At 37.1% G+C, this 25138-nt stretch overlaps 1 protein-coding gene across 4 annotated transcripts in view; it reads left to right on the top strand.

Annotated features, from left to right (window-relative positions):
* Nucleotides 1-5468: 5468 nt before the first annotated feature.
* Nucleotides 5469-25138, top strand: part of pcsk6 (proprotein convertase subtilisin/kexin type 6) — a 78742-nt gene continuing 59072 nt past the window's right edge. The window contains exons 1-5 of one of the 4 annotated variants that reach the window (XM_079867487.1): nucleotides 5469-5550; nucleotides 12984-13088; nucleotides 18517-18627; nucleotides 20193-20336; nucleotides 21153-21229. In XM_079867487.1, the coding sequence (XP_079723613.1) occupies nucleotides 5545-5550; nucleotides 12984-13088; nucleotides 18517-18627; nucleotides 20193-20336; nucleotides 21153-21229 (443 nt within the window). In that variant the 5' untranslated portion in view covers nucleotides 5469-5544. Of the gene's footprint in view, nucleotides 5551-8426; nucleotides 9129-10697; nucleotides 10759-12983; nucleotides 13089-18516; nucleotides 18628-20192; nucleotides 20337-21152; nucleotides 21230-25138 lie in introns of those variants that run through there. The other 3 variants (XM_079867486.1, XM_079867485.1, XM_079867488.1) reach the window with 3 other exon arrangements.

Here is a 25138-nt window from a genome sequence, read left to right as displayed (position 1 = left end):
TTACATGCACTGCTCAAAAGACTCTCTGTTACTGAAGACTTGTATGTACCGCTGCCCAGACAAACTACAAATAAGTTTAAAGAGGGTCCAAGGCTTCCAGAAAAAAAAAACCCTCCTGCTGCGGCGGGGTCTTGTTTCACATCACGTTAGATTGCTCTGAGGACCAAACACTTGTCATAAGCACTTGGATCTTACAAATTTGGAGACTTTTATTCCCAATCTCATGTCCATTATAATCGCTGATTGACCTTGCATGACATTTCCTATGGATTTTCCCCTCGTTTGCAGAAGTTAATTAACTTGTGGAAAGCCCTCTGGCGGCATGGCCAACTGGCTGCAACTTCATTTAGGACCAATCTATATGAAATGGGAGGTTTGTGCCAAGAAAGGCTCAAGGTTGTGCTGGGATTTCACAAAATTGATAACAGTGCTCTACAGTGCATTGCAAATGATTGTAATCAAAGAAAGCTGGGTTGATTTTTAGCAAGACAAAATATGTCTCAGATTCAGGGAAAGAGCAACGTACATACCACTAATAATTAGGAAAAATGTAATCATGCTTATCTAAGTCTAAAGGGACATCTGTGGATTTAAACAGAGATCTGTGAGATTGCATGACAGAATTTAATTTATGACATTGAGTCATTGGGATATTTGCCAAAAATGCGTACGTGACAGACACATGATACACACTGCTTTGGAAGCATAATAATGTATATGATATTTATCATATAAAGTGGTTTTCATTAAGAAGTTCAGACAGTAGGTGGCATTATTCTCACATAGTCACAATTTGATTTCCTGATTTTTTTATTGCAATGAATATAAAGACAAATGTGTAATCAGTCTTAATCCAATCATTTCACAATAAATCAATGACGTTTATTTTGTTTTCATTTAATATTAACTAATTTGACTTATTAATATGATTATATTAATATATTTTTTTCTATTAATGTATTATATTTTAGATACATAACGTTAGCCTCATAGCATAATTGCCTACGTCCTATTTTTTTTTTTTATAAAAGGACTTAGGCAATTATGCTATGAGGCTAACGATAATATATATTATATACTGTTTACACATTTTCCATTATTTATGTTTTAATAATTTGAGATTTTCTTTCACTCCCCTGAAAGCACCATTTACATTTATTCATTTAGCAGATGCTTTTATCCAAAGAGACTTACAAATGAGGAATACAACAAGCGATTCATCTTAAAGAGGCAATAAACAAGTAATATAAGTTTCAAACATTGTTTACATAATACTAACCTAAGAGAATCACTAGTTGTGAGTTGAGTGGATCTTTTCATTGACATTCTGAAAGTATACTTTGGTGTCAAGTCATCTAAATTTTCTGCCTTATTTTCCATCAAGATGTTCAACAGATGTGAGATAAGATACAACATAACAGATGTCTTCATGTAGTGAAGCACAGAGAAACCACAGAGAAATCCGGCTTACTTAAATTGGATCTAGTTTTTAATCTTATAATGCCAAAATAAAAAGTAGCCATGTAAAGCTGTGATGGCCACATACAGAAGAAGCTTTATGCAGAAAAATGTCCAACTGTGCAAAGAGCAATATGATAAACATGTTAGTGACAGATTGACATATCCACCTGTTAACCTCTAACACTAACATACCTGCCAGCACTGAAGGAATCATGAGAAATTCAGCTGGCCGAGCTCTCCGGAGCGACGCACAAGCCAACTCTACCTGCCAAAATCTGCTCTGTGGGCAGCAAAAAAACATTATGCAACCACCCCATTTGGATTTTAAACCGATTTGGAAATGATACAGGATTAAGATGTGCTTGCATTTAAGTTGCACCATACAATATGGACCAGAAGCACAAAGTCAGAAAAATGGAGAATCCCAAAATCGCTGTCTCTTTCCACATAACATATGGTGACTATAGAAGTTATTCTGGTAATATTTTATAAATAAATGCCTTTAGCTTAGAAAATGAGTCATCCTGTTTCAAAACCTAGTGAGCATATTAGCATTTTAAGATAGCCTATCTGATCCAGATGCAAAGGCTTTTCCAAAAGGTAGACAATATGCTGCCATATAAACTCAGCAACAACAACAAAAAAAAATCCCTTTTTCAGGATATTAAAGATATTTTTTTTACAGATCTTTATTCGGAAGTGTTTAAACAATATTCAGTGAAACATGAACAATATTTGCACATACACCTTACGACACTAACAGTTTACAGACAGTAGACAATTAGGTCACCGCTACAATATCTTAGGACACTAAAGAGATCTTCATACTGCTGAAAAACACCAGAAGAAAGATGGCCAGGGTCCCTGATCACCTGTTTGAACATGCCATAGTCCTGCTGCAGAGAGGAATGAGGACTGCAGATGTGGCCGGAGCAATAAACTGCAATGTCTGTATTGTAGGATGCTTAAGACGGTTGGAAAACAGGAAGGAAAGCTAATCGTCTTTGCATTGCCAAACCATGTGTAACCATGTCCCCCCCAGACATGTTTGAGAACTTGCAAGTGTCTTGGTGGAAGAGTGGAGTAACATCTCACAGCAAGAACTGGTAAATCAGGTGCAGTCAATGAGGATGCAATGCTCTGTATAGTATCAACGGGTATATGTAGGCTATACACCAAATGCTGACTGCTACTTTTGATAATGACCCACTTTATTCACTGACTCATTCCATTTCTGTTCATCAAATGTCTGTGAAATTTGTTCAGTTTATTTCTCAGTCTTTTTATGTTCATACAAATGTTTAAACATAATAAGAAATTCGCTGGAAAAAAAGGAAGTTAAAAGTGGGAGAGCGTTTCTTTCTTTTTTTTTTGTATATGACACCTTATTTGGCCAAATTTAAATGCAGCATCTTATGTATTCTTTGCCAAGAATAATGCATAATTATAATGCATAATCCCAAAATGCATTGTAACATGCTCAGTAAACAACTATTCAAGATGGTAGAGTAAGTGAGAAAATTATAATCAGTCTATAAACATGATCGTTTTAATGTTGTTTCACGGTTTCTCACTCCTAGCAGTTTTGTAACTTTGTATTGCAGCATTTCTCGTATAGCCTAGCTATACAGCTACCTTAGGATGAATCACTTATGTTTTCCTCATTTTTAAAGATAAAAGTGTCTGCTGAATGAATAACTGTAAATGAAATATCATATCAGCCCTATTTCAGATCACAAAGGACATCTGGGTAAAGGTGACAGCAAAGTGCTTTCCTTTTGAGATAAAGTTTGACTTTAAGAATGAACATGACAGTAGGCCTACGCTTCTAATGACACAATGCTCAATTATTCCCCTTCATTGCTCAGGATGAGCAAGTAATAACATGCTCAGTGCCACCGCTAAAAGCCTTGGCGATTTTTCACTCTCTGCCAAATGATCGGCTTGAAAAATAAAATGAGCTTGACTCTGTCAGGGCTACACTCTTAAAAATAAAGGTTAAAACCTTTCAGTGAAAAATTCTTAAAATACCTTTTTTTTCGTAATGTAGGCCTACATAACTTTTAATAATCTAAGATAGGGGTGGGTGATATGAGCTAAATCTAGTAATCTAGAGTAATTTTATTTCACAATAACAGTATATAACACAATATAGTTATTTTTGCTTTAACCTACCGGTGTATTTCCCACCCCTAATCTTAGGGTACGTTCATATGACAACGATGTAGGCCTACCTTTGTGTGTTTCGTGTAGACGATAACATTGTCAAAACGATCCCCATTCACACGGATTACGGATATTATTATGCATACCAGGCTAGTAGTTGGAGTTGTCACTTTGTAAAGAAAGACTAAACACGTAATACACATGTGCAAGTGTAACGGGTGGTACTTGACCTGCTCTTAGCGGGATTCGAACTGTGGTCTCTGGCGTGAGAGGCGGGCGCTCAAAAGCTAAAAGCGCAACCGCTAGTGAAACCCATTTCAAAAATGTGCGTTTTCAGGGCCCCAAAATGCCGTAGTCATGTAAATGAACCGCCAAAACGCATTAGAAGTTTTCTGTTTTTAAATGAAAATGGTGTCATGTACACTCCCCATAACCTCGTTTAACTATAAATAACTTTTTGTGCAATGAAAAGGTTCCATGCAGTGCCTAAACGCACACTACCAAACTGCGTAGGGTCCCGCAAATTACTCAAGGCCCCGCATCCCCTTATGAAGGTAATATGATGCCATAAAGAATCTTATGCGCACGGTAAGATTTGTGTAAGTGTTATTTACAGTAAGTGTTAACATAAGATTGCAAGCATAGCCTAAATAAAAAATCGTAAATCGGGTTTCAAGTGTTAGAAAAAAATATTTGGAGCATTTTACTGTTATTCGTAAGTGTAGCCTAATGCATGTATTGTGAAACTGCAGCTTCAAATTCATGATTGCTTAATGAGCTGTGCACCATTAGGCTAACTATATGAGTTAATGCTGAATTTTGAGCTGGTGTTAACGTTTGAAATTTTATGTAGGCCTATTATAACTGTTACACCACTGAGCTGATGTTAAACTTTAGAATCAAAATACCCATTCTTTAATACCTATGTAATAATACCATTCTGATGCAGTGTTTTTCACATCATGTCTCTGTTCATGGTATTTAACACTCAATTATACATTTTGAAATATGATCCTTAGTTGCACTGTCAATATTGATTCTGATTACTTTCCTGTGACTGATCAAGCTATTATTTGTAGCTAGTATGAATAACAAAATGCTTTCTCTTTGTCCAGATTTGACTGTAGCTAATGAAAAAACGATTATTCAAATCAACATAAACTCATCTTTAACAAAAAGTAGTCTTTAATAATGTCTGAATAAATATACCCAAATGCAAGGGAATACACAGTATGTTTATAAATAGAGCTATACAGCCATCTAGTGGTTATTTGATGGAATTGCAGGTGATAAATGGTGCATAATTTAGAGATGCCCTTAAAATACATGTTAAAGGGAAAATATATTATTATAACTAATTTTAGTCAAATAATAATAACAATAATAATTCTGGAATCGCCCGCGAAATTATGCATGCAGTAGTAGATAATAGGCCTACATTCAGCAGCATCAAGATTACAAACTAATATGGCCTGCTGAGGAGGATGATGATAAGCAGGATACATGAACTGATACAGAAATGTTCTTAACTAGGCTCACTATTGGCCGACGCTGGTCATGTATGTGATGCTGGCCAATAGTGAGCCAACGTTCTGACGTACAACCCAGAAGCGCTGCGCTGTTACACTACGTGAACTCACTCAGAGGCCCACACAGAAGAAAATGAATAGTTGAATAAAGTCCTTATTTTTGTTTGTTTTTTTGCGCACAAAAAATATTCTCGTCGCTTGATAAACTTAAAGTTGAGGCACTGTAGTCACTTGGACTATTTTAACAATGTCTTTACTAACTTTTCTGGGCTGGCAGATATCAATCACCATGCAGCCTATGAAGAAGTGAGACAGCTCTCAGATTTCATCAAAAATATTTTAATATGTGTTCCGAAGATGAACGAAAGTCTTACGGGGTTTGAACAACATGTGGGTGAGTAATTACTGACATAATTTTCATTTTTGGGTGAACGAACCCATTAAGTTTATGTGCATCTCTCTTTAGTCTGTCTGTCTGTCTGTCTAACCCAGCTGGGCAGTGCGTCGGTTGGTCTTTCTGTGTCTTGCTTGCTAATGCCGGCTACTTCCAGGACTGCGTTCTATGACTTTGTGCCTGACAAATACGGAAAGGATAACCGCGTAGCGCGTTAACATGTGTTCATGCGCGTGCACGAAATGAAACGCGCACTTTCCAGCAGAAACATCTGTGCGGACCAGTACAAACAATATGGGCGTGATGGCACTCCTCATAGGCGCACATACATTTAAAACAAGACAATGATTATCTAGTCTCCAAGTCAGTTTAGTAACTCTGCAATAAAGCAAGATGGAATGCAATGTATTGACATTGTCTATTGATTTATAGGCTATATTGCATTTAAAATATTGATGGACTGGACATACTGGTCAATAAATAATTGTATTTATTTATTATAAATAATAACCTCAGTAAATAATAACCATCAAGTATCAAGTATTGCTTTTAAAACACTGACATGCTATGGCATGCCATTTTAGCTTTTATTCATTCACTGGATGCATTTTTGATATCAATAATTAAATTTGTACTATTTAAAATGTGAATTCTTGATATTAAGAATGTACTTTTTCTAGTAACATGTCTATTTCTGATATCAGGAATTACATTTTCATTAGTACTATTTAAAGGAGGGAGGATTGTAGTGGGAGCACTGGGGTGTCAGGTGTGACTGTGTGGCAATGGCAAATGGTTTACATGGCTCATGGGTCAGGTAGGAGGGCCCCTCAACAGAATTTTGCTTAGGGCCCCAGGGAGGTCAGGATCGGCTCTGGTTCCATGGATGTTAAAGGTTCTTCATGGAATATATGACAATAAAGAAACTTTATTTTTACTCACGCCTGACCGCCTCACACTGTGAACCGCTCGCGACACAACGCCATTTTTCAAGAGAAACTTGCACTTCTATTTTCAGGGAGGCCAAATGAAGATAGAAGCTGATCAGGCATGCATAATACTCATGAAATAAATCCAGACTGTGAAATGTTTTCCTTTAAAGTACAGCTTTCAGTGCAGATCATGCTCAATAATATTTCAATGAGGATTGCACGCTGCTGTAATCCTATAAACGTCTTCTGAGGTTATGAGGTTTAAAGACAGCTAAGAATATATATATAGAGCCGAGCACTATAAAAGCTTATATTCTTTTAAAATGCACTCCGGCTACTTATCAGAATCTCATTTCAGGTCGTCTATTGTTTTATTAGTGAGGTTTGCTGAGGTGAGCATCTCTATAAGAGAGTGGTCTAACTCATCCTGCATAGTTTGTGTCACTTCAAATCTTGCAGCTTGTTAAGGAGAAGTGTGCTATTACTTTTCTAAGCAATCAGACCCATCAGAGAATGTTGCTTGGTGAATGATAAAATGGTCAAAAAAATCCCTTAGACTTAAAGTCATACAGACCAGAAGACCCAATGGTTGGCTTATTTGGCTATCATTATGGTTGCACGTCTCCAGTAGCGTTATTAACATTAAGTGGCATGGCATCTTCTCACAGAAGCCATTGGCACATGCCGCTACGCTTAGTGGCACATAATATTTTTTAAACATGTAGTCATTTTGTGACACGTATTTGAGTGGCATGTGCCACTGAACACGGATCAAGCACACTTCTGAATAGTTAGTGCTAGTTTTCATAATTCATTTCAGAATGGCAGGTGTAACTTATGATTTATGGCATTTGTGACATTTTCTCTCTTGCTAGTTTACAGTTATATGAATTACCCGATTAGTCACTGTCCAATTGTGGTGGTACAAACCCCTGCTGGTTGGTACCACTGTAATTAGACCGTTTCACTTTTTAGTGGTCATCAATCTAAATATATTTTATAATTACAAATGACACAACTGTCAATCCATATGCAAATAGGAAAAAAAAAAAAAACATGTTGAGTTATCAAAACAACAGTGTATTTTCAATAAGCATTTAAATACATTGTAATAAAATGATTTAAAAAAAACAACTTAATATAAATATAAATATATATATAATATAAATATAAATATATACAACGGGCCACAAGACACATATTTAACAAATGGACCATCTACATAAAGCTCCGGCAGACATCGGCACGTGTCACCAGGTTAGTGCAACAACATATGGTGATATACGGATGTCCCACTATATGTGGCAATGGCTTCTGGACGTAAGATACCATTGAATGTTAATACCGCCTCTCCATGTTTAATAAATGTAAAAAAAAATCAGGATCTGGGGAATGGTGTCTAAATTTAGACTAGATGGTTTTGCTTTTCATAAACAGAGATATTCTGATCATTACAAGTGGGAAACGGAGAGCGTCTGGCCTTTTTTTCTATCTCAGCAGGGAAGGCACAGATGGTAGAGATAGGAGTAGAAAAAGAGAATTATATCACCGTTTTTGAAACAACTTAGCTGTGAATTCACTTTGTATCAGTGCTGCTGTTGTGCAGCTTGAGTTAATAAACCAAAGAAAACAAAGAAGGATGTAACAGACAAACCTTTTGCATGGACATTAAAACCAAGATTTTTTGTGTGGTCTTTTGGACTCCCACTGTAATTCTAAATCAATTTGCTTGCAGTTTGCTCCATTTAGATTAGTTCCACATATTGACAACAGAAAAGTGATGATTGAGCTCTTCAAACACCTCTAGATTCAAAGCATTTCTCATTTCTAAACACCCTCAGTGTGATTGCAGTGACTGAATGCATTTATCATTTCTGCGCGCGCGCACACACACACACACACACACACACACACTTATATTGGGCTGAAATATAAGACGGACACGGTCTTGACAGGTGTCATGAGATTCCCCCCTAAACAGTTAGAAATACTTGTACTTCTGGTCATTCATCATTAGGGATCATCACCACACTGCAAGACTCGTTCAAAAGTGAATTACCTGTGAGCTATGAATCTGCATGTCTCAGTTACTTGCACGCCACTTGTCTGGATAAAAACGCCTTTTATTGGCGTATATATGACACATGCTTGCGCATGCAAGCTCTAGCCATAAGCTCGTGCTGCTAACCTCAATAATAGCGCGCGCACTCATTCTGCCATAGGCTTGTATGTATGACAAGACTTATATTGGCTGGCGTGCCATCTGTCGTGAAACAGGACCAAACATTTCAGGTTTATTGAACTCGAGCTCCCAAAATGAAGCGATAGGAAGGGATGCAGTGTTTTGAATTGGGGGAAATAATGCAGGAGTAACTCAAGGATGTTTTGGATGTATCGCGTGCCAGGACTAAAGGTTTGATGCTCGTGTTTTGGCGAGTGTGCGTGAATCATTTACCGCAAAGTTACCAGACTGGACTATCGACGAGCAATATGCGTTTGTTGCTTGGTTTTGTTTTGTCAACTTTTTGGCTTCGGGAAGCGTCGCTTTCTCGCGTTTACACCAATCACTGGGCTGTTCGGATCCCCGGAGGACCAGTAGACGCTGATGAACTCGCCTCAAAATATGGCTTTACTAACTTGGGTCAGGTAAGGATATTTTTGTATTTGTTTTGTGCATATATGATGGGAAACTCATTTAAATCAGTTCAAAGTCCATGAGAATACAGTATCATTGGTATGCGAGCATTATCAAAAACTAACAAGTTAGGTCATGCGTAAATTACGCAAACAATTACGCACTGAAACAGAAATTGCTCAGGGCTGTCACTCTACTTTTAGGTATTTTTAACCTGCACGCATCGATTCGCAGTTGTAATTCTAAAACTGGTAGGCAGCGAAAAATGGTAACATTAGTGCCTAAATGTAAACAACGCAGTGCTAGAATTTCTTTGACACTTATCTAATTAAATATTATTTTGTACAGTAGCAGAAACTTTAACGCGATTGTTTGGTTCAAGCGAGTAAAAGAACGCCAGTAAAAATGTCGAACAGTGACGTTAAACGCGTTAATTCGAGTGATAAAGAGTCAATTTTGGTGTTTTTCCAAGACTAGCCTACCGGAGCGGGCTGCTGTTGTCCAAATAACCTCGATAACGTTTTCCAAGAAACCTTAATATGCAGGAATGATTAACTCAGTGTGGACAGTAAGAAACATGGAGCAAAATATCTCAGGATTAACATATGGTTTAAAATGTCTCGGGGTTAATGTGCAAGCAGCTGGATTTACTTCATGACCATGGTTTTAATAAAATATCAAGAAGGGACCCAAAACAACTATTATAATAGTTTATAGTACAAAAGCTAAACTTAAGTAAACATTGAAATGTATTAATATTACCATAAATTGCATGATATGTAAATTACATTGACATTTGCTCAATAGGAAAATTAAAATGTGCTTTTGTATTATGATGATTTTTGATTGGTGTGGCAGCTAATAAATTACCACACATATCAAACATTGATTGGCCCAAATTATGCACATGATCCTGTGTTTAATATAACTAGATAGTTTTTCATAGTTTTAGTCATGTGTTTTAAAGCACAAGGAGAACAAGCAAACTGTCCATGTGTCACTTGGTAGAAATCTGGCAGGTGCAACATGAATTTTCACCGAAATACTGTAGAGTTTGACAGAACGCATCCTTTGGCTTCAGTTCATTGTTCATGTTGCTATCTTGCACAATTATAGCCTTTATTTGCATTCTATCGTTTGCATAGCTTTTTTTCACCACTGCGAAACCTATCTTTGATCAAGTCTTTCAGCCATTTTGCTAACGTGTGTGAAAAGTTCCCTCCTCCTACTTGAATTTGTTTTACATGTAGGTCTATAGTGGGAGCAGATTGATCAGCCAATCAATGAGAAGCAGAATTTGATCTAATTTTTAATGGTTGGTATAATGCCTCTTTTTACAAGATGTAAAATAAGTCTCTGATGTCCCCAGAGTGTGTATTTGAAGTTTTAGCTCAAAAAATACCCCACAGATCATTTGTATAGCATGTTAAAATTGTCCCTTTTTGAGGGTGAGCAAAAACGCTATTTTGTGTGTGTGTCCCTTTAAATGCAAATGAGCTGATGCTCCCGGCATAGAGGGCGGGGCTTCAAAAGCTTGTGTGTAACTGTCCTGCCTTTTATGTTCAAACCGAAGTCAGACATTGATGGAGATACTCAAGAAGAAGTGACAACATGTAGAATGCAACAGGACATTTCTGAATGGTTAGTTGATGAATTTATGTAGCTGATGTGGAGTTAACTATCTTCAAGTCATTGATTAGCATATTCTTTTATGATAATCTATAAATTGCTCGTGTCATGTGGGAACTGTTGTAATATGCCTACAGGGTGATATGATATTGCATTTGTGTTGCGTACTGTACTGCAATAAATGTGAAAAGACGGATGCGACAAGCTTAAGCAGACTCACAAATGTGCTCTGCTACAACAACTCTTCCTCTTCTCAACACTTGGCGTGTTCTGGGGGCAGGCCGTTTGTTGTAGTCCTTAAAAAGTGATTTCTGTAAAATAAAATATCTCCCTTTGCTTTGAACTTTGAGCGTCGTAACCTGTTGTTTATGCTCAAACAGCAACATTACACACTAACTAAAGTTAGAAAAGTGAAATCATAATCAAGTTCCATTGGTTATTTTCAAGAGGAGGTGGGAGAATTCGGAGTGAGGTTGGAAGTGGAAAATTTCAACTTGAGTAGCCTATTCCCACTTCTGATTCATCTGGATCACATCATCATTAGCCACTGAATTAGACCACCCACTCTTCCTTTCTATAAACTTCAACCTTTTTGTTGTTGTTGTGGTTTAATAGTCTAGACTTGTCACATGTGTAATACCTCAAAGCATAAATTGCAGTGATATGCTTCAGGTTGTGAAATCATTTTATATGTGGTATTACACCTTTGAAAATTTAGTATCAAAAAGCCTCTAGAATTTCTAAATGCTGCAAGAGTCTCAGGGTTTTACTTGCTCAATGTGCATTCTTGCATTTTTATGTAAAGAATTACCCCTACCCCTAATAAATTCTTATTAAACATGTTTACATTGTAAGAACTTGAAAAATCATACTTGAGAAATCGTTGTTTGAACACGTTATTCAGTGGACCGCACTGTGTGAAATACACATCTCTCTTGCACTCAAGGGCCTTAGGACATCTGGAGGTGGTGTCTGTTCAAATTAACACTGTCTACTACGCTACTAGTATGCCTTGAATTTAGTCTCTGTGAGGTTGCTTCAGTGAAGATGTTCTTCTCTAAGGTCTGTGAAGCTTTGAATTGATAGGATTGGTTGCTCATTGCCTCATCACAGTGGCAGATCTCTTTTATTTCTTTGTTGAAAGCACAGACAAAGTTGTCTTTCAAGGTTATTTTAAGTCCTCTTTGTCACCTAATGCTTTTACATACATCTCAATTCTGCTCAGTGTGTACTGACAGCAAGGAGAATCAATATGAGTGAACAAAGAACATGGAGTTTATTTACAGACAGATATGTGAATGGATTCTTCCCCACATTTTTGGCAAAGGCATATTTAATATTACACCCTCTCAGTTGTTCCAAAAGAAAACATTTATTTACAATAATAACATTTGCATTGCAGAAAAATCATGTAAAGTATTTTAAAAAATTACTTTTTAATTATTTTACACAGCCTTATGTCTCTATCAAAACTGTATGACTTTTTTTTCATGTTGATTTTTAAAAAATAATCTTCATCCATCTATATTTTCCTTACAATCAGCTATATGGAAAATGCACAAAAACACCATAAAGCAGTACATACAAGTTATACAACTGATCTCTTTATCCACTGAAATGTTCCACCAGAGTTCTAAACTTCAAATTCAAAAAGAACACTTTGGTGCATCATTCACTTGGTACTTGTGTATATTGTAGGCAATGATGTTGGATGGAGAATTATATTTTTAAGTATGACATTTAAATGATTACATTTTGTCTGTTCCCTGTGCAAAGCTATCGAATTATGGAAAATTACTCTTATTGACAAAAACAACAGCAGTGCATACAGGTTTAGAACAACATCGAGAGCGAGTAAATACTGAACTATTCCTTTATTATTTGACTCAGAAGTGCCAGTGTGTGATAGATGTGCTAAGGGCAGAAGGCATGTGCCAACTAGATTTCGCCTTCTGCAACACCAACTGTGTGCCATATGTCCATTTTACTGAGATTCTCTTTGGCTTTTTGTGAGGCTGGAATAGCAATCTATGTGCAAGAACTTTTTTATAGTGAAAAGAGTCTGTGCTGTATGTGCTAATATTGATCTCTTTTTATTTTTGCTAGCCCCTGCCAAGATGCAATTTCTGTCCACCAAAGCTGTCTCTGATAAAAGTTCATTTCATGCCTTTCTCAAATGTGTGACTGTTCTGATCACTCGATTCTCTTGCTGGTTTTCATGGTTGTTTGTTCTGTAGATCGGAGGACTGGAGCACCATTACCATTTCCATCACAGCAGGGTGGTACGCAGATCCACCTTTGCCACGAGGGGCTCTCACAGCTTCATTCACATGGACCCAGAGGTAAGCCTTCCCACATGTGGTCACCATCACCAAACACTCCACTGATGACAAGAATGGCACTTCAAATGCTTGAAAGTTTATAAAAGAGACCTTTGTAGCCCCGCCCCTTTTTTATAGCCCCTTCCTGTTTGTATTTCCACAGCGATCTTGCGTATTTATGAATTAACTGCTCGTTTTAAAATCTTGTCTGCTGACATTTGTTAAGGCATCTGCTTTAAACAGTACAATGTTAATGATAACTTTAATTAACTCTAAATAAGTCAAGCTAATTATTCTTCGACAGCGATGCCATAGAAATATACAAAGCTACTGCAAAAAAGGAAGTTCAAAGACAAAATTCTAAAGATGGCTGCGCGCATGTTTCTCTGCCGCACAAGGTCTAATGCAAAGTAAAAAATATGTACTATTGATACTACTGTTCAAAATTGTGGGGTCAGTATAATAAAAAAAAAAGTATACATTTACTCAGCACGGAAGCATTAAATTGATCAAACATGGTTTCCACGGGTCCTTAAAGGTGCAGTATGTTATTTCTCAAAGTCCTTGCTGAATATTGTTGATATTTGAAATCAACCCAAACAAACACACCCCTCTCTTCGTTGCTTTTAAAGTTCTATTTATATATCTTTGAAATTATAATGTAGTCCCGTGATGTCAAAGATGAATTTTCAGCATCATTACTCCAGTCTTTAGTGTCACATGATCCTTCTGAAATCATTCTAATACGCTGATTTGGTGCTCAAGAAACACTCCTTCTTATTACCAAACTTTTAAAGGGGGGGTGAAATGCTATTTCATGCATACTGAGTTTTTTACACTGTTAAAGAGTTGGATTCCCATGCTAAACATGGACAAAGTTTCAAAAATTAAGTTGTACGTTTGATGGAGTATTTCTGTGCCAAAAATACTCCTTCCGGTTTGTCACAAGTTTCGGAAAGTTTTTTTCGAGTATGGGCATGTGTGACGTCAGATGCGGCGGAATTTCCTTATACGGGTCCTAAGGGCACTTCTCCCGGAAGGGCGCGCGTGCACCCGTAGACCAGAGCGAGAGAGCGAAAGCAGTACGCCCATCAAAGCGCTGTGCTCGCTGCAGTCACAGGACTTTGTTTGTTCCCTGCATTTCGACAATGATTGTTTTATAAACAAGGCCCAGTTCGACGCCGGATTTGCAGATCATCTAATGCTTAAGGATGGAGCAGTCCCAACGATAAAGGTTCACGGTCGTGCGTTGGAACCGCAGGCGGTGAGTAAAACTGCTTCAAATGTCTGTGTGTTGTTAGCTATCGGCGTGTAAGCACCACCCACACGGCACGCCTCCAGCCACTCGTTTTTTTCCGGAAAGACTCGGTACAGCCTATCTTTCTTTTATAAATATAATAAAACTAAAGACGTTTTGGAGATATGATGGATGCAATACTACTCTATAGGTACTCAAGATTAAAATGAGATTGTCTGAAACTGAGTGTTTCACCCCCCCTTTAAACGGTTATCTAAAATAAAGCTTCAGATGAGAGTCTGCAGCTGCTGTCTTCATGAAAAGTCTCATTTAGTTGATCTAAATGGACTCAAACAAAACTATTGAATATATTTAAAAAAAATGTATGCCATAAACATCTCAAAATTGGCCCTGTGCAGGCCATCTGACACAAGAGCTGATGGAGTCTGTGCTTCTGAATCATAAACACCCTGGTGATGCCGGTGGGATGGTAGTTAAAATTTACAGCTAAAAATGGCAGCAGTTCTGTATTCATAGCGCATTTCATTTTGCGCATGTCCTGCAGTATGATGTGGTGTTGTGCATTTGAAACAAATTGTAACCTCATCTTTGATGTTATTATTTTCAGCATGGTGAGTTTCTGATATGTCGTATGGGTCATAAGGAATGAAACACAGACTAAAACTAAAGATGTTTACTTGAATACGCATCCACATTTTTACATTGGTCAAAATTCAGTTCATCTATCCTCAAAGAGGCCCTATTTTTAATTTTGGGGTTGGTTCTGTTTCAACACTGAACAGGGTGACTTTCAGCCTGGGGTTGCAAAAGCACTCAATGCTCAATATTGCATAATTAAACAATAGCACAGATGGACCCTCCTCCCTCCACTGTGTACAATGACCGTAAAACTATAACTGAAACTTTATGGGAAAAAAAAATAAATTGAAGAAAATTTATTAATTCATTTCTTTCAAAATGTTTTTTTTTTTTTTTTTTCTCGGTTTTTGTTTTACTTACTTCCCAAAAGTGTAGAGAACTTTTATTAATTTGGTCAATTCAAATACATTGGACAAATCAATTAGAAAAACACAGTAAATTAAGTTTAGTTCACTAAAATAAAAAAAATTTTGAGCCCAAAATGACTCAATTTGCTGTGACTTTAAAAAAAAATTGTGGTGATATTTGCTGGATTTTTTTTTTATTTGTGTGTTAATTTGCACAAGGCATTGGTCTCACCAGTATAGATCTATTCATAATTCTGCTTAGCTGGAAATACAGAATTGTGTTTGACACAGATGCCTGCATACTACTGTCACTGATTACATACTGTATTTTTTTTATGTTTTGACATTTTACCAGTTATATTATTCTCTATTTTTGTATAATTGTTTTAGCATTTTTTACAGCTTAAATTACTATTGTCTATAATGCAAATAATGCATCAGTTGGTGGAAATCACTTTATTCTTGCAATCGCAAAATCCTGGAGGGACTGGTTAATGCACCATCAAAACTAAACTGAAAATTACTCCATTTTGGATTATGGGTATCACACTAGTAAAACTTTTAAAACTATAATAATCTTTATTAGGAGGTGTAGCAACCATTAAATGGGAGGACACTTTTAATTATGACACTTTTATTAGGAAATCATTATGTTTTAAGACTTTTGATTTGCTTGGCGACAGTACAAATCAAAAAATTGTAGTTGGACACGTATACAAAACAATTTTAAGATCAACTGGGTAAAACCAGTACTCGGACTACTGTTGAATATTCATTATATGACTAAATAATGAATATTCATAGGCCAAGCTGTTAAGTTCTGTTACAATTGTGTCCCTCCTACTTTCAGATGGTTCCTATGCTCTGACTTTCAATCCTCCGACTTACACATTAAATCACTTCGGTCCCGGACGCATTAATATGACGAGCAGCCGTGTTTGTCCAAGACTTCATTTGACAGAGCAGCCAGGCATTCAAAGTCAAGCTGTTTCCAGGATTTGGAAGCCAGCCCTCCCCTGCTAAGATTATCTCCTCCTGACAGCCGGCATCTCGGGAGTAATAAAACAGTCCAGGTCTATTGGAGGGCATCTGACGGAGGCCCTCTGATCATATCCTGCCCCGGGCTATGTGTACAAATGGTGTGGCGTGGCAAATGCCCAATAACCCATTTCATCAGTGTCAGGCCACAGGCAGAGGCCGTGCGAGGAGGCGCGAAATGTTTTGTTACCACAAGCAAAGAGCTGTCAAGCTGAAAAGAACGGGGCAAGTAACATCTCCTCCAATAGATGTGTTGTAGTCTATATAAAAGGACACTGAAAATGTAATCTTTCAGATCTGCAGTGTTCAATCTGCTGTTGTTGCATTGTGATAAAAGACACCAGTGTTCAATAATGAATTACACTACCTTTTAAAATATATATATTTTTAAAGAAATTAATCATTTAATTCAGCAAGGATACATTACATTTATCCAAAGTGATCATAAAGACATTTATAATATTACAAAAGATTACGGTTTTAAATAAAGGCTGTTATTTTGAACTTTATATTCATCAAAGAATCCTGAGAAAAATGTATCACGTTACGCTGCACAACTGTTTTCAAAATTAAAAATAAAATAAGAAATGTTTCTTGAACAGCAAATGTGACAAGACCAGAGTAATGATGCTGAAAATCAGTTTTGCCATCACAGGAATAAATTACATTTTAAAATATATTCAAATAGAAAACATTCATTTTAAATTATGATAATATTTTACAATATTACTGTTTTTACTATGAGACTTCTTTCAAAAACTTTTAAAAAATGTACCAACTTTTTTAGTCAAGTAATATAGTTCATCAGTGCGACTTGGTGTATTGTAGAATGTGCATTCACAGGTGTTTATCAGTATTTTATCGGTTTCAAATCATCCAATTGAACTATCCATAGTATATGCTACAGTACATACTACAAATCAAGTGAAGTGCATAGTTTATTTTCTTGTTACTTAGTACGTGAGCTGCTGATTCGCTGCCACAGCAGTGTGAATCTTCACCTACTTCATCTAAACCATTTTAAACTCTAATACATGCAGTTTTCATGACCTCATAATTATTGAGAGATCACTTTTTTATTTTTTATTTGTTCAATAGCTCTTGATACTATATATCCTAACTATATCTGAACAAGTTTATAACTGATTTAACTGAATCATTAAGTGATATTTATTATCACTGTGCATTTTTGCTGCTCTCAGCCTTTCTCTATCTTGACATTCAATTCAGCCTCCAAACAACTTGCTAGAAATTCATTAGTGGATCAGTATGATCCAAATATTCAAGAATTATTAATGGAACCAAATGTCATAAATCACTTGGTTCTTTTTATTTATTTATTTATCTATTTAATTAGAACTGGTTCTTGATTCCCAACCCAACCCATTCATTTATAGCACTGGGACTGTAACAGAGAGAAAGACATAATTATTGCAATATGTGATTTTCATTACATTTCCCTCTGGACCTCTTTAATGAAAGCAAGAAAGCGTAGTGCGCTAGTGATTCTGAAGAGGGGAACCACAAATTTGGGCATTGCTGCAAGACAAATACATTTGCGGGCATGGCTAGGTGACTTTTCAAATTAAAAGTCTGCATCCCTTTATTTACAACAGATGATACGTTTAACTGGAAGGATACAGAGATCAAGATAGATATGGATGTGGTTGGTGCTGCTCTAATCGACAGCACAAGAGCACTTTCCTCCTTGCTTTTAGTCATTTTTAGACTAGCACACACTCTAATTCATTGTTGATTTTTACATTTAGTATTTAAGGTAAAACGTGATTGCACTAACCAAATATTATAATCATAAGTGAATTCTAAAATCGGCAGCATTTCTGTTGCTATTACATATTTAGGGACAGTAATGTGTGTAAAAAACAGGGGAAAAAAATCTCTTAGACTTATATTGATATGCATATATTTTGGATGGTGTGACTGTATTTCTTCTTCAGACTGTATTTAGGAAAGCATGTTTCAGAGTACTACATTCCCATTTGTTTCTCCTTAAAATTCAATGACTACATAAGCCTCACGTAATGGAAAAGCCAGAGCGTGACTAAATACAGACCGCGCATTTCGCAGACATGTTTATGTGCATGAAGGTGAGCATAAACTGTTTAGTCTTTGATGTGAGTCGATGTAACCCGTGCTTTTTCTGCAGGTTGAATGGGCGCAGCAGCAGGTGGTGAAGTCACGAGTGAAACGTCAAGCCAGGAGTGACCCGAGCTACATCCACTTCAACGATCCCAAATGGTCCAACATGTGGTACATTGTTAGTAGATATTTCACACATTCAGTCCTGTATTTCATAAGCTATGTTTAACTTTTGACCTTTTTCTCCCTAATTAAGTGATTTAGCAAATGAATCGCTGCCTCATTTCCAGTGACTCCTAGAGAGAAAAGGGCCACTGATTTGTGCTTCATTAAATGGGCTCGTTTGTGAAGCTCCTGTTGTTTTATTTGTTTTATAGCAGGACTGTTTCCGCTGCCCTTGCCTCATAAAAACCGAACTGTGTGAAAGTAGTGTATGTGCGCTAGTTTGTTTCTCTTACTAGCTTGATGCTATGAATTACAAATTAGTTCATATTGAGGAAATGAACACAATCACACTAACACTGGCATTAGTCAGGGCAAATTTCAGTCATAAGCATCATTTTACATAGTCGTTCAAGAACCCCTGGTTCCCTTGACAAAAAGCTGATAGGATTTTTCCATTGGCTTTTGGATTATTGCATAAAATAAGCTCCATGACCGAAAGAAGTTAATGATTCTTTCATTAGTTCATCATGATAATCTTCACAAATGAATGCAACATTTATGAATTTTGATGTATAAATACAATTGGTAGAAATAAAAAGCTAAAGTTAGGCTATAAATGTACTACACCATAGTCACATGTCATCACCATTAAGTCTTTCTTTAAAAACATGTTCCCTGATAAGGATCCTCTGTGCTCTCACTGTTATTGTTGTTGTTGATGAATCTGATTGCATTATTATGTTGCATTATTTAGGAGAAAATTCTGTTTGTTTGTTTATACATGCATCTCTTTTGGTTTTCTTTGTTCTTTGGCTTTTGATAAAAAAAGGGTAAAGTTACTCCATAATTGTTATTCTACTTCACTCTTTAATGATTGATTTTATTTGCATTGTACTCCTGCTCTTATTTCAACAAGATTTTCATTGATTACTGATTGAAGAGTGTCCTTGAACCTTGAGAAATGTGTTACTCTTTATTCGTTGGCATCTAATTTCTTTTCCTTCCGAAAAGTGTCTTCGAAGGACTTCAGACCTTGTTAGTTTTACTGAACTGTCCTTCAAAATCCTTTTGTTCTTCGTATATCAGTTTCAAACACTACTAGATTAATAGTTAATCCAGTAGAGCTGATGTTTTCAAGCATTATTAAAGCATATTCGGTGTTTGTTTGCATTCACATGATTAATATTGCAGCACAAAGGTATCTGAGACTGTTTTCAATCCGTCCTCTGATGTTGACTTCACTCTGGGACGTCTTTGTTGATTGTGTCCTCAAAGACTGCGTTGAAAAGAATCATAAATGAGACCTTGAAGGACACGAAAACCTCTGCCGCTGAATAAACATGAATTGTCCCGTTTAATTTACAGGTTTATGTTACCACTTGCTGTGACATATTTCCTCACAGACGGATTGAGTCATAAGGTTACTGAATTTACTTTATTACAAAGGCTTGTGTTTCTGGAGAGCAGAGAATGTTGCTAATGTTCCAATGTTTCCTATTTTCAAAGTCAAATGCATGTTCCAGAAACTGATTGCAAGTGAAGGTATATTGATGTTGATGACTTCTTATTGTCTTCCAGCACTGTAGTGATAAAAACAGCCGCTGTCGTTCAGAAATGAATATCCTTGCGGCCTGGCAGAGAGGCTACACAGGTCGAAATGTGGTCGTCACCATCTTGGATGACGGTATTGAGAGGAACCATCCGGATCTGGCTCAGAATTATGTGAGATAATCTTGAAACTTTCTCTAATCTCTGTAAATACATTCTTAAGTGTTATTTTAATAACATTAATGTTGTAAATGCATTATATTGAGTGTTATTTTATAAAAATGTTAAGGCTTTTATAAAGGCTTTTTATTAAGCAAAAAATAAAACAAATGACTCGACTCGAGGAAGAACACACAAGGGTAAACATATGACGTACATATGACAACAAACCAGCACAGGACTGCAAACACAAGGAGAATAAATAGGGAGCAAACAGGGCAGGTAATGAGGGAGGACAGGTGGGGCAAATGAACCAATAATCTGGTAACAAGGTGGGCGGGGTAAGACAATCGACAGGAGAGCACATGGCACAAGGAAATAAAGGAAACATACATGACAAGCCATGTGCTCACACTAAACATGACAAAAAACACAAGTACATGGCCAGTAAAACAAATCACAAGCCATGTGCTCACACAAAGACATGAACACGCAGCCAATGAGAACACTCATAAGCCACGAATTCACACAAAACGTGACAACAAGAAAGCACACAGCTAGTGAAAAACACAAGCTGCGTGCTACACGGTACAAGACAAAACATCACATGGAAGCACGCGGCCGATGAAAACACGAACCGCGTGCTACATGTAACAAGGCATACAGACAAGAGAGCGCACGGCTCGAGGACGCTCGAAGTCGGGTGCCCACACAAAGACATGACAAAACAGGAGTGTCAGAGCTCTGTCACAGAACCAAAAAATACACTAGACAGAAGTGACAGAACAATGACACAGATGGTTTATTTAATGTGCTTTGTCCGTCATTTAGGATCAGCTTGCGAGCTACGATGTGAATGGCAATGACTATGACCCGACCCCACGATACGACTCCAGCAACGAGAACAAGTGAGTCCTGATGTCTTTAAAAATACTCTTCACCACACGACTTGTCTTAAAGGGTTTAAGCTTCAGCAAGAACCAATGAGGTTCATTCTCGTGTGTTACGCAGCACGTTTGAGCTTCCACAAGAGGTCAAGCAGGTTCGGTTGAGCTTCTGTTTATGTCCGCTAATCAATGTTTATGGGCCCTTAATGAGTAATGGGTGTGTTTTGGACTTTACGTGCTATAAACCAATCAGAGTCTCATCTCCCATTCCCTTTAAATGCCAGTTGCGCTCGCACCATGGTGGATTCGCTATTTACATGGAGGAATTTGCAAGCGGAAAAACTGAACGTGTCTCCAGAGCGCAAACAGATCTGCTCTGCGCGAAGTTATAGCAGATCATCTATCGTCCCTGTGTGTGTAATAAGCAGAGTGTAAGCGCGTTGTGGACCCGCCTATAGGCGCACATTACTAACGAGCTCTTTAAATAACAAAAGAAATATTGTGCCATTGACTTTAGACCAGGTTTCAGTTGACCAATGACAGTCTATTTCTGTTGCCTCAAAATAGCAACGCACCAACAATGCGCCAGAACACACCTCATTTTCAGACCAGCACGCCAATGGGTGAAAATGCATTTGCTATTTAAACAACGTGGCGCAGGACGTGAAAATGATTACAGTGTCGGACTGAAACTAGCAAAAAACACTTGCGTCGTGCTTGGCGTAAGATAGGGGCTCTTAATGTGAATAAAAGCCTAAATTCAATCTGTTCATCAAATAAAGCGAACCGCTCAGTTCATATGTATTGGTTTTACAATCTCTTTATGAACTTTTTGATGCGTCAAAGTGTCAGTTGAGTAGCCATCAAAAAGATCTTTGTTTGTGTTCCGAAGAGGAACGAAAGTATTATGGGCTTGGAACGACATGAGGCTGAGTAAATGATTAGAGAATTTTCATTTTTGGGTGAACTATCCCTTAAACACATCTCATTTGCTGCTAACACTTGCGTAACTTGCTTTGAGTGGTCAGGGGGTGGATAAAATGTTTGCTTGAAAAAGTTTTTCAAGATTGTTTTGAAGTTCAAAGGTCATTGAAGCCTTTTTGCAGTTTGAGTAATTGGTTTGTTTGAAGAGAGATTTGAAGTTTTAAAGGTATTTTGACCTTGCTAGGAGGTTGCTAATATGTTGTGAATAGTTGCTAGTGTTAACTGGGTGATTGCTAGGATGTTTTTTTGTTTGTTTTTTGGGGTTGAAATTTGTTGGTTGCTAGATTCTAGGTGGTGGCTAGACAGTTGTTAGAGTGTTATGGGTGGTTGCTAGGCAGTTTCCATGGCAGCGGTTGGCAACCTCATGGCACACGATGGGATAATCACAAAAGTGCGCACCTCTGGTCTCACCCATGGATTGTTGGATATTTGTGCTGGCACAGGTTAAAATCTCACACTGATAGGATTTATAGCACCTAACTTAATAAAACAGAATGTGTGACTATGAGGAATGATCACCCCAAATGGTTGCTGGGGTGTTTTGGGTAGATCTGGCTAGATTTTGGACCAGATCTAATACAGCAGTATTTTGAAATATCTTGCCTCCTCAAAAGCTGTGATATTTGGAGCAATGCAAATAAAGCTGTAATGCTGGACTTGTGTGATTTTGCGTGTCAACACAATAAAGAGGCTTTTTTTGTGGGGAAGCACTGAAACCAATCCAATCCTGTGGGATTGAGTGTGGTGTGGATTTAATTGAAAACGTCTCTGTCTTTGATAAGCACCTGATTTAATGCTTGTTCTCTGCTCATGCCACATGTTTACGAATTAACTGCCAAGAGCTCAAGCAAAACTTCAAAGACCTGTTTTGTTAATACTCATCAGGATATTTGAAATGGAAAACAATACAACGTTCAATTCATTTTTGAAGTGTGGAACGTGCCTCCCGGAGCAGAAACTTAATTGAGTGAGGACAAAGAATAAAATTATTAAAAGAGACTTTGGTAAGGAGGTGCACTGAGAGAACGACAGCGAGTGAACTGTGCACAAGATAAAAATGCAATTAATGCATTGCTAATGCAGCCTGTTGCGATGCGCTGTGACAGTGGTGGAAAGAGGATTGACTTGGATATCAGTTTCAAAATGTGCTGCCGTCGGAGTCCAAAACAAAGCTTTTGCTTTTAGTTAACAAAATGAAATCAAAAGTTCACCCTATTTACTTTCTGTATATGCATGTTCCTGATAAGCATATTGCTATGATTTCTGAAGGATCATGTGACAATGAAAACTGGAGTAATGATGCTGAAAATTCAGCTTTGCCATAACAGGAATAAATTAAATGATAAAATATATTCAAATAGAAAGCAAAATCACTACCATTTATTGAACATGGAACGTCACAACCCTATAGAGCAGCAGCTACAGCAATATTGTATAAATGCATATGTATTTATACAGTACAATTATTTTTGTAGAAATGTGTTATATGTAAATTAAAAATTCACAGTTGCTTGTCATGGAAGAGCAATAGGTTATGTAAGTTATGTAAACATCTGGTGTTGGTGGTGTTTTACCTAATAAAAAACTCAGGATGATGCACAAGAGCATTCAGCTAGACAAAACTGACATTCTCGTGTAGTATAGAAAGCAGTCAGTGTCCACAAAAAAGTAGAAAAAACATTTGTATATAACAAATATTTCCATAGTGAAAAAACATTTGACCAGTGTGGCTCACATGATGACATTTTTTTTTTTGGTTTACATTTAATGACACAATAACTAGGTTTTGAAGCATGAATTAAATGTTTTGGGTGAGTTACTACATTTTGCAGACATGCAATAGAGTTCTAATGTTCCAGCAAACAGTTGTGACAACTGAATTTACAGTTTAGAGAATGTTAAGACTGTTTCGAAAAATGTGCCAAAGTGATTTAAAGGAGAACTCCGGTCAATTTTAACATTGAGCTCATTTTTTTGTAAATTTGGAGTGCTGTCAGTACAGAGAACAACGACAAAAATCGGTGTTGCCTACACCGTGTTATCCTCTTTTTAAAATTTGCACCCTGTTGACTTCAATGGGGCAAGTTTTAAACCTGCTTTTAGCCTCTTAACATCCTTGATGTGTCATTACAAGTGCACAGCCACGTGAGTGATTCCTTTAGAGTTAACACGGGTGAATCTGACTGCAGTAGATGTGCAAGATATGAATAAAAATGATGTTATTTCAGCCAGCGCACATACCTGTATTTACATCCTGTTTGCGGTTGAAGTCCACAGTAATCAATTGTCGAGTTCACGCGCATAGGTTTAGTACGTACGATCATGCGCCCGAACTCGACAGTTGATTACTGTGGACTTCAACCGCAAACAGGATGTAAATACAGGTATGTGCGCTGGCTGAAATAACATCATTTTTATTCATATCTTGCACATCTACTGCAGTCAGATTCACCCGTGTTAACTCTAAAGGAATCACTCACATGGCTGGACACTTGTAATGACACATCAAGGATGTTAAGAGGCTAAAAGCAGGTTTAAAACTTGCCCCATTGAAGTCAACAGGGTGCAAATTTTAAAAAGAGGATAACACGGTGTAGGCAACACCGATTTTTGACGTTGTTCTCTGTACTGACAGCACTCCAAATTTACCAAAAAATGAGCTCAATGTTAAAATTGACCGGAGTTCTCCTTTAAGAAAAACTATAAAAATCTTACCGACCCCAAACATTTGAATGATACAATGTAAAAGAAAATCCATCGTTTTACAGAATAAAACTGGCAGCTGAAATGACAAAATGTAAGGTTAAATGTATTACAGTTTTTAACAGGTTTTTACATTTTGACCGTTTTGTTACAGTTAAAATTACAAAAAAAATTTACAGTGTAGCTTAGGCTGTAGACAATGAGGCAAATCACTAGGGCTTAAATCAGAGCCAGTGTCTTAGT

The sequence above is a fragment of the Squalius cephalus genome (assembly GCF_949319135.1).
Source record: "Squalius cephalus genome assembly, chromosome: 3".
Lineage (NCBI taxonomy): Eukaryota > Metazoa > Chordata > Actinopteri > Cypriniformes > Leuciscidae > Squalius > Squalius cephalus.
This window is presented reverse-complemented; position numbering and strand designations above follow the sequence as displayed.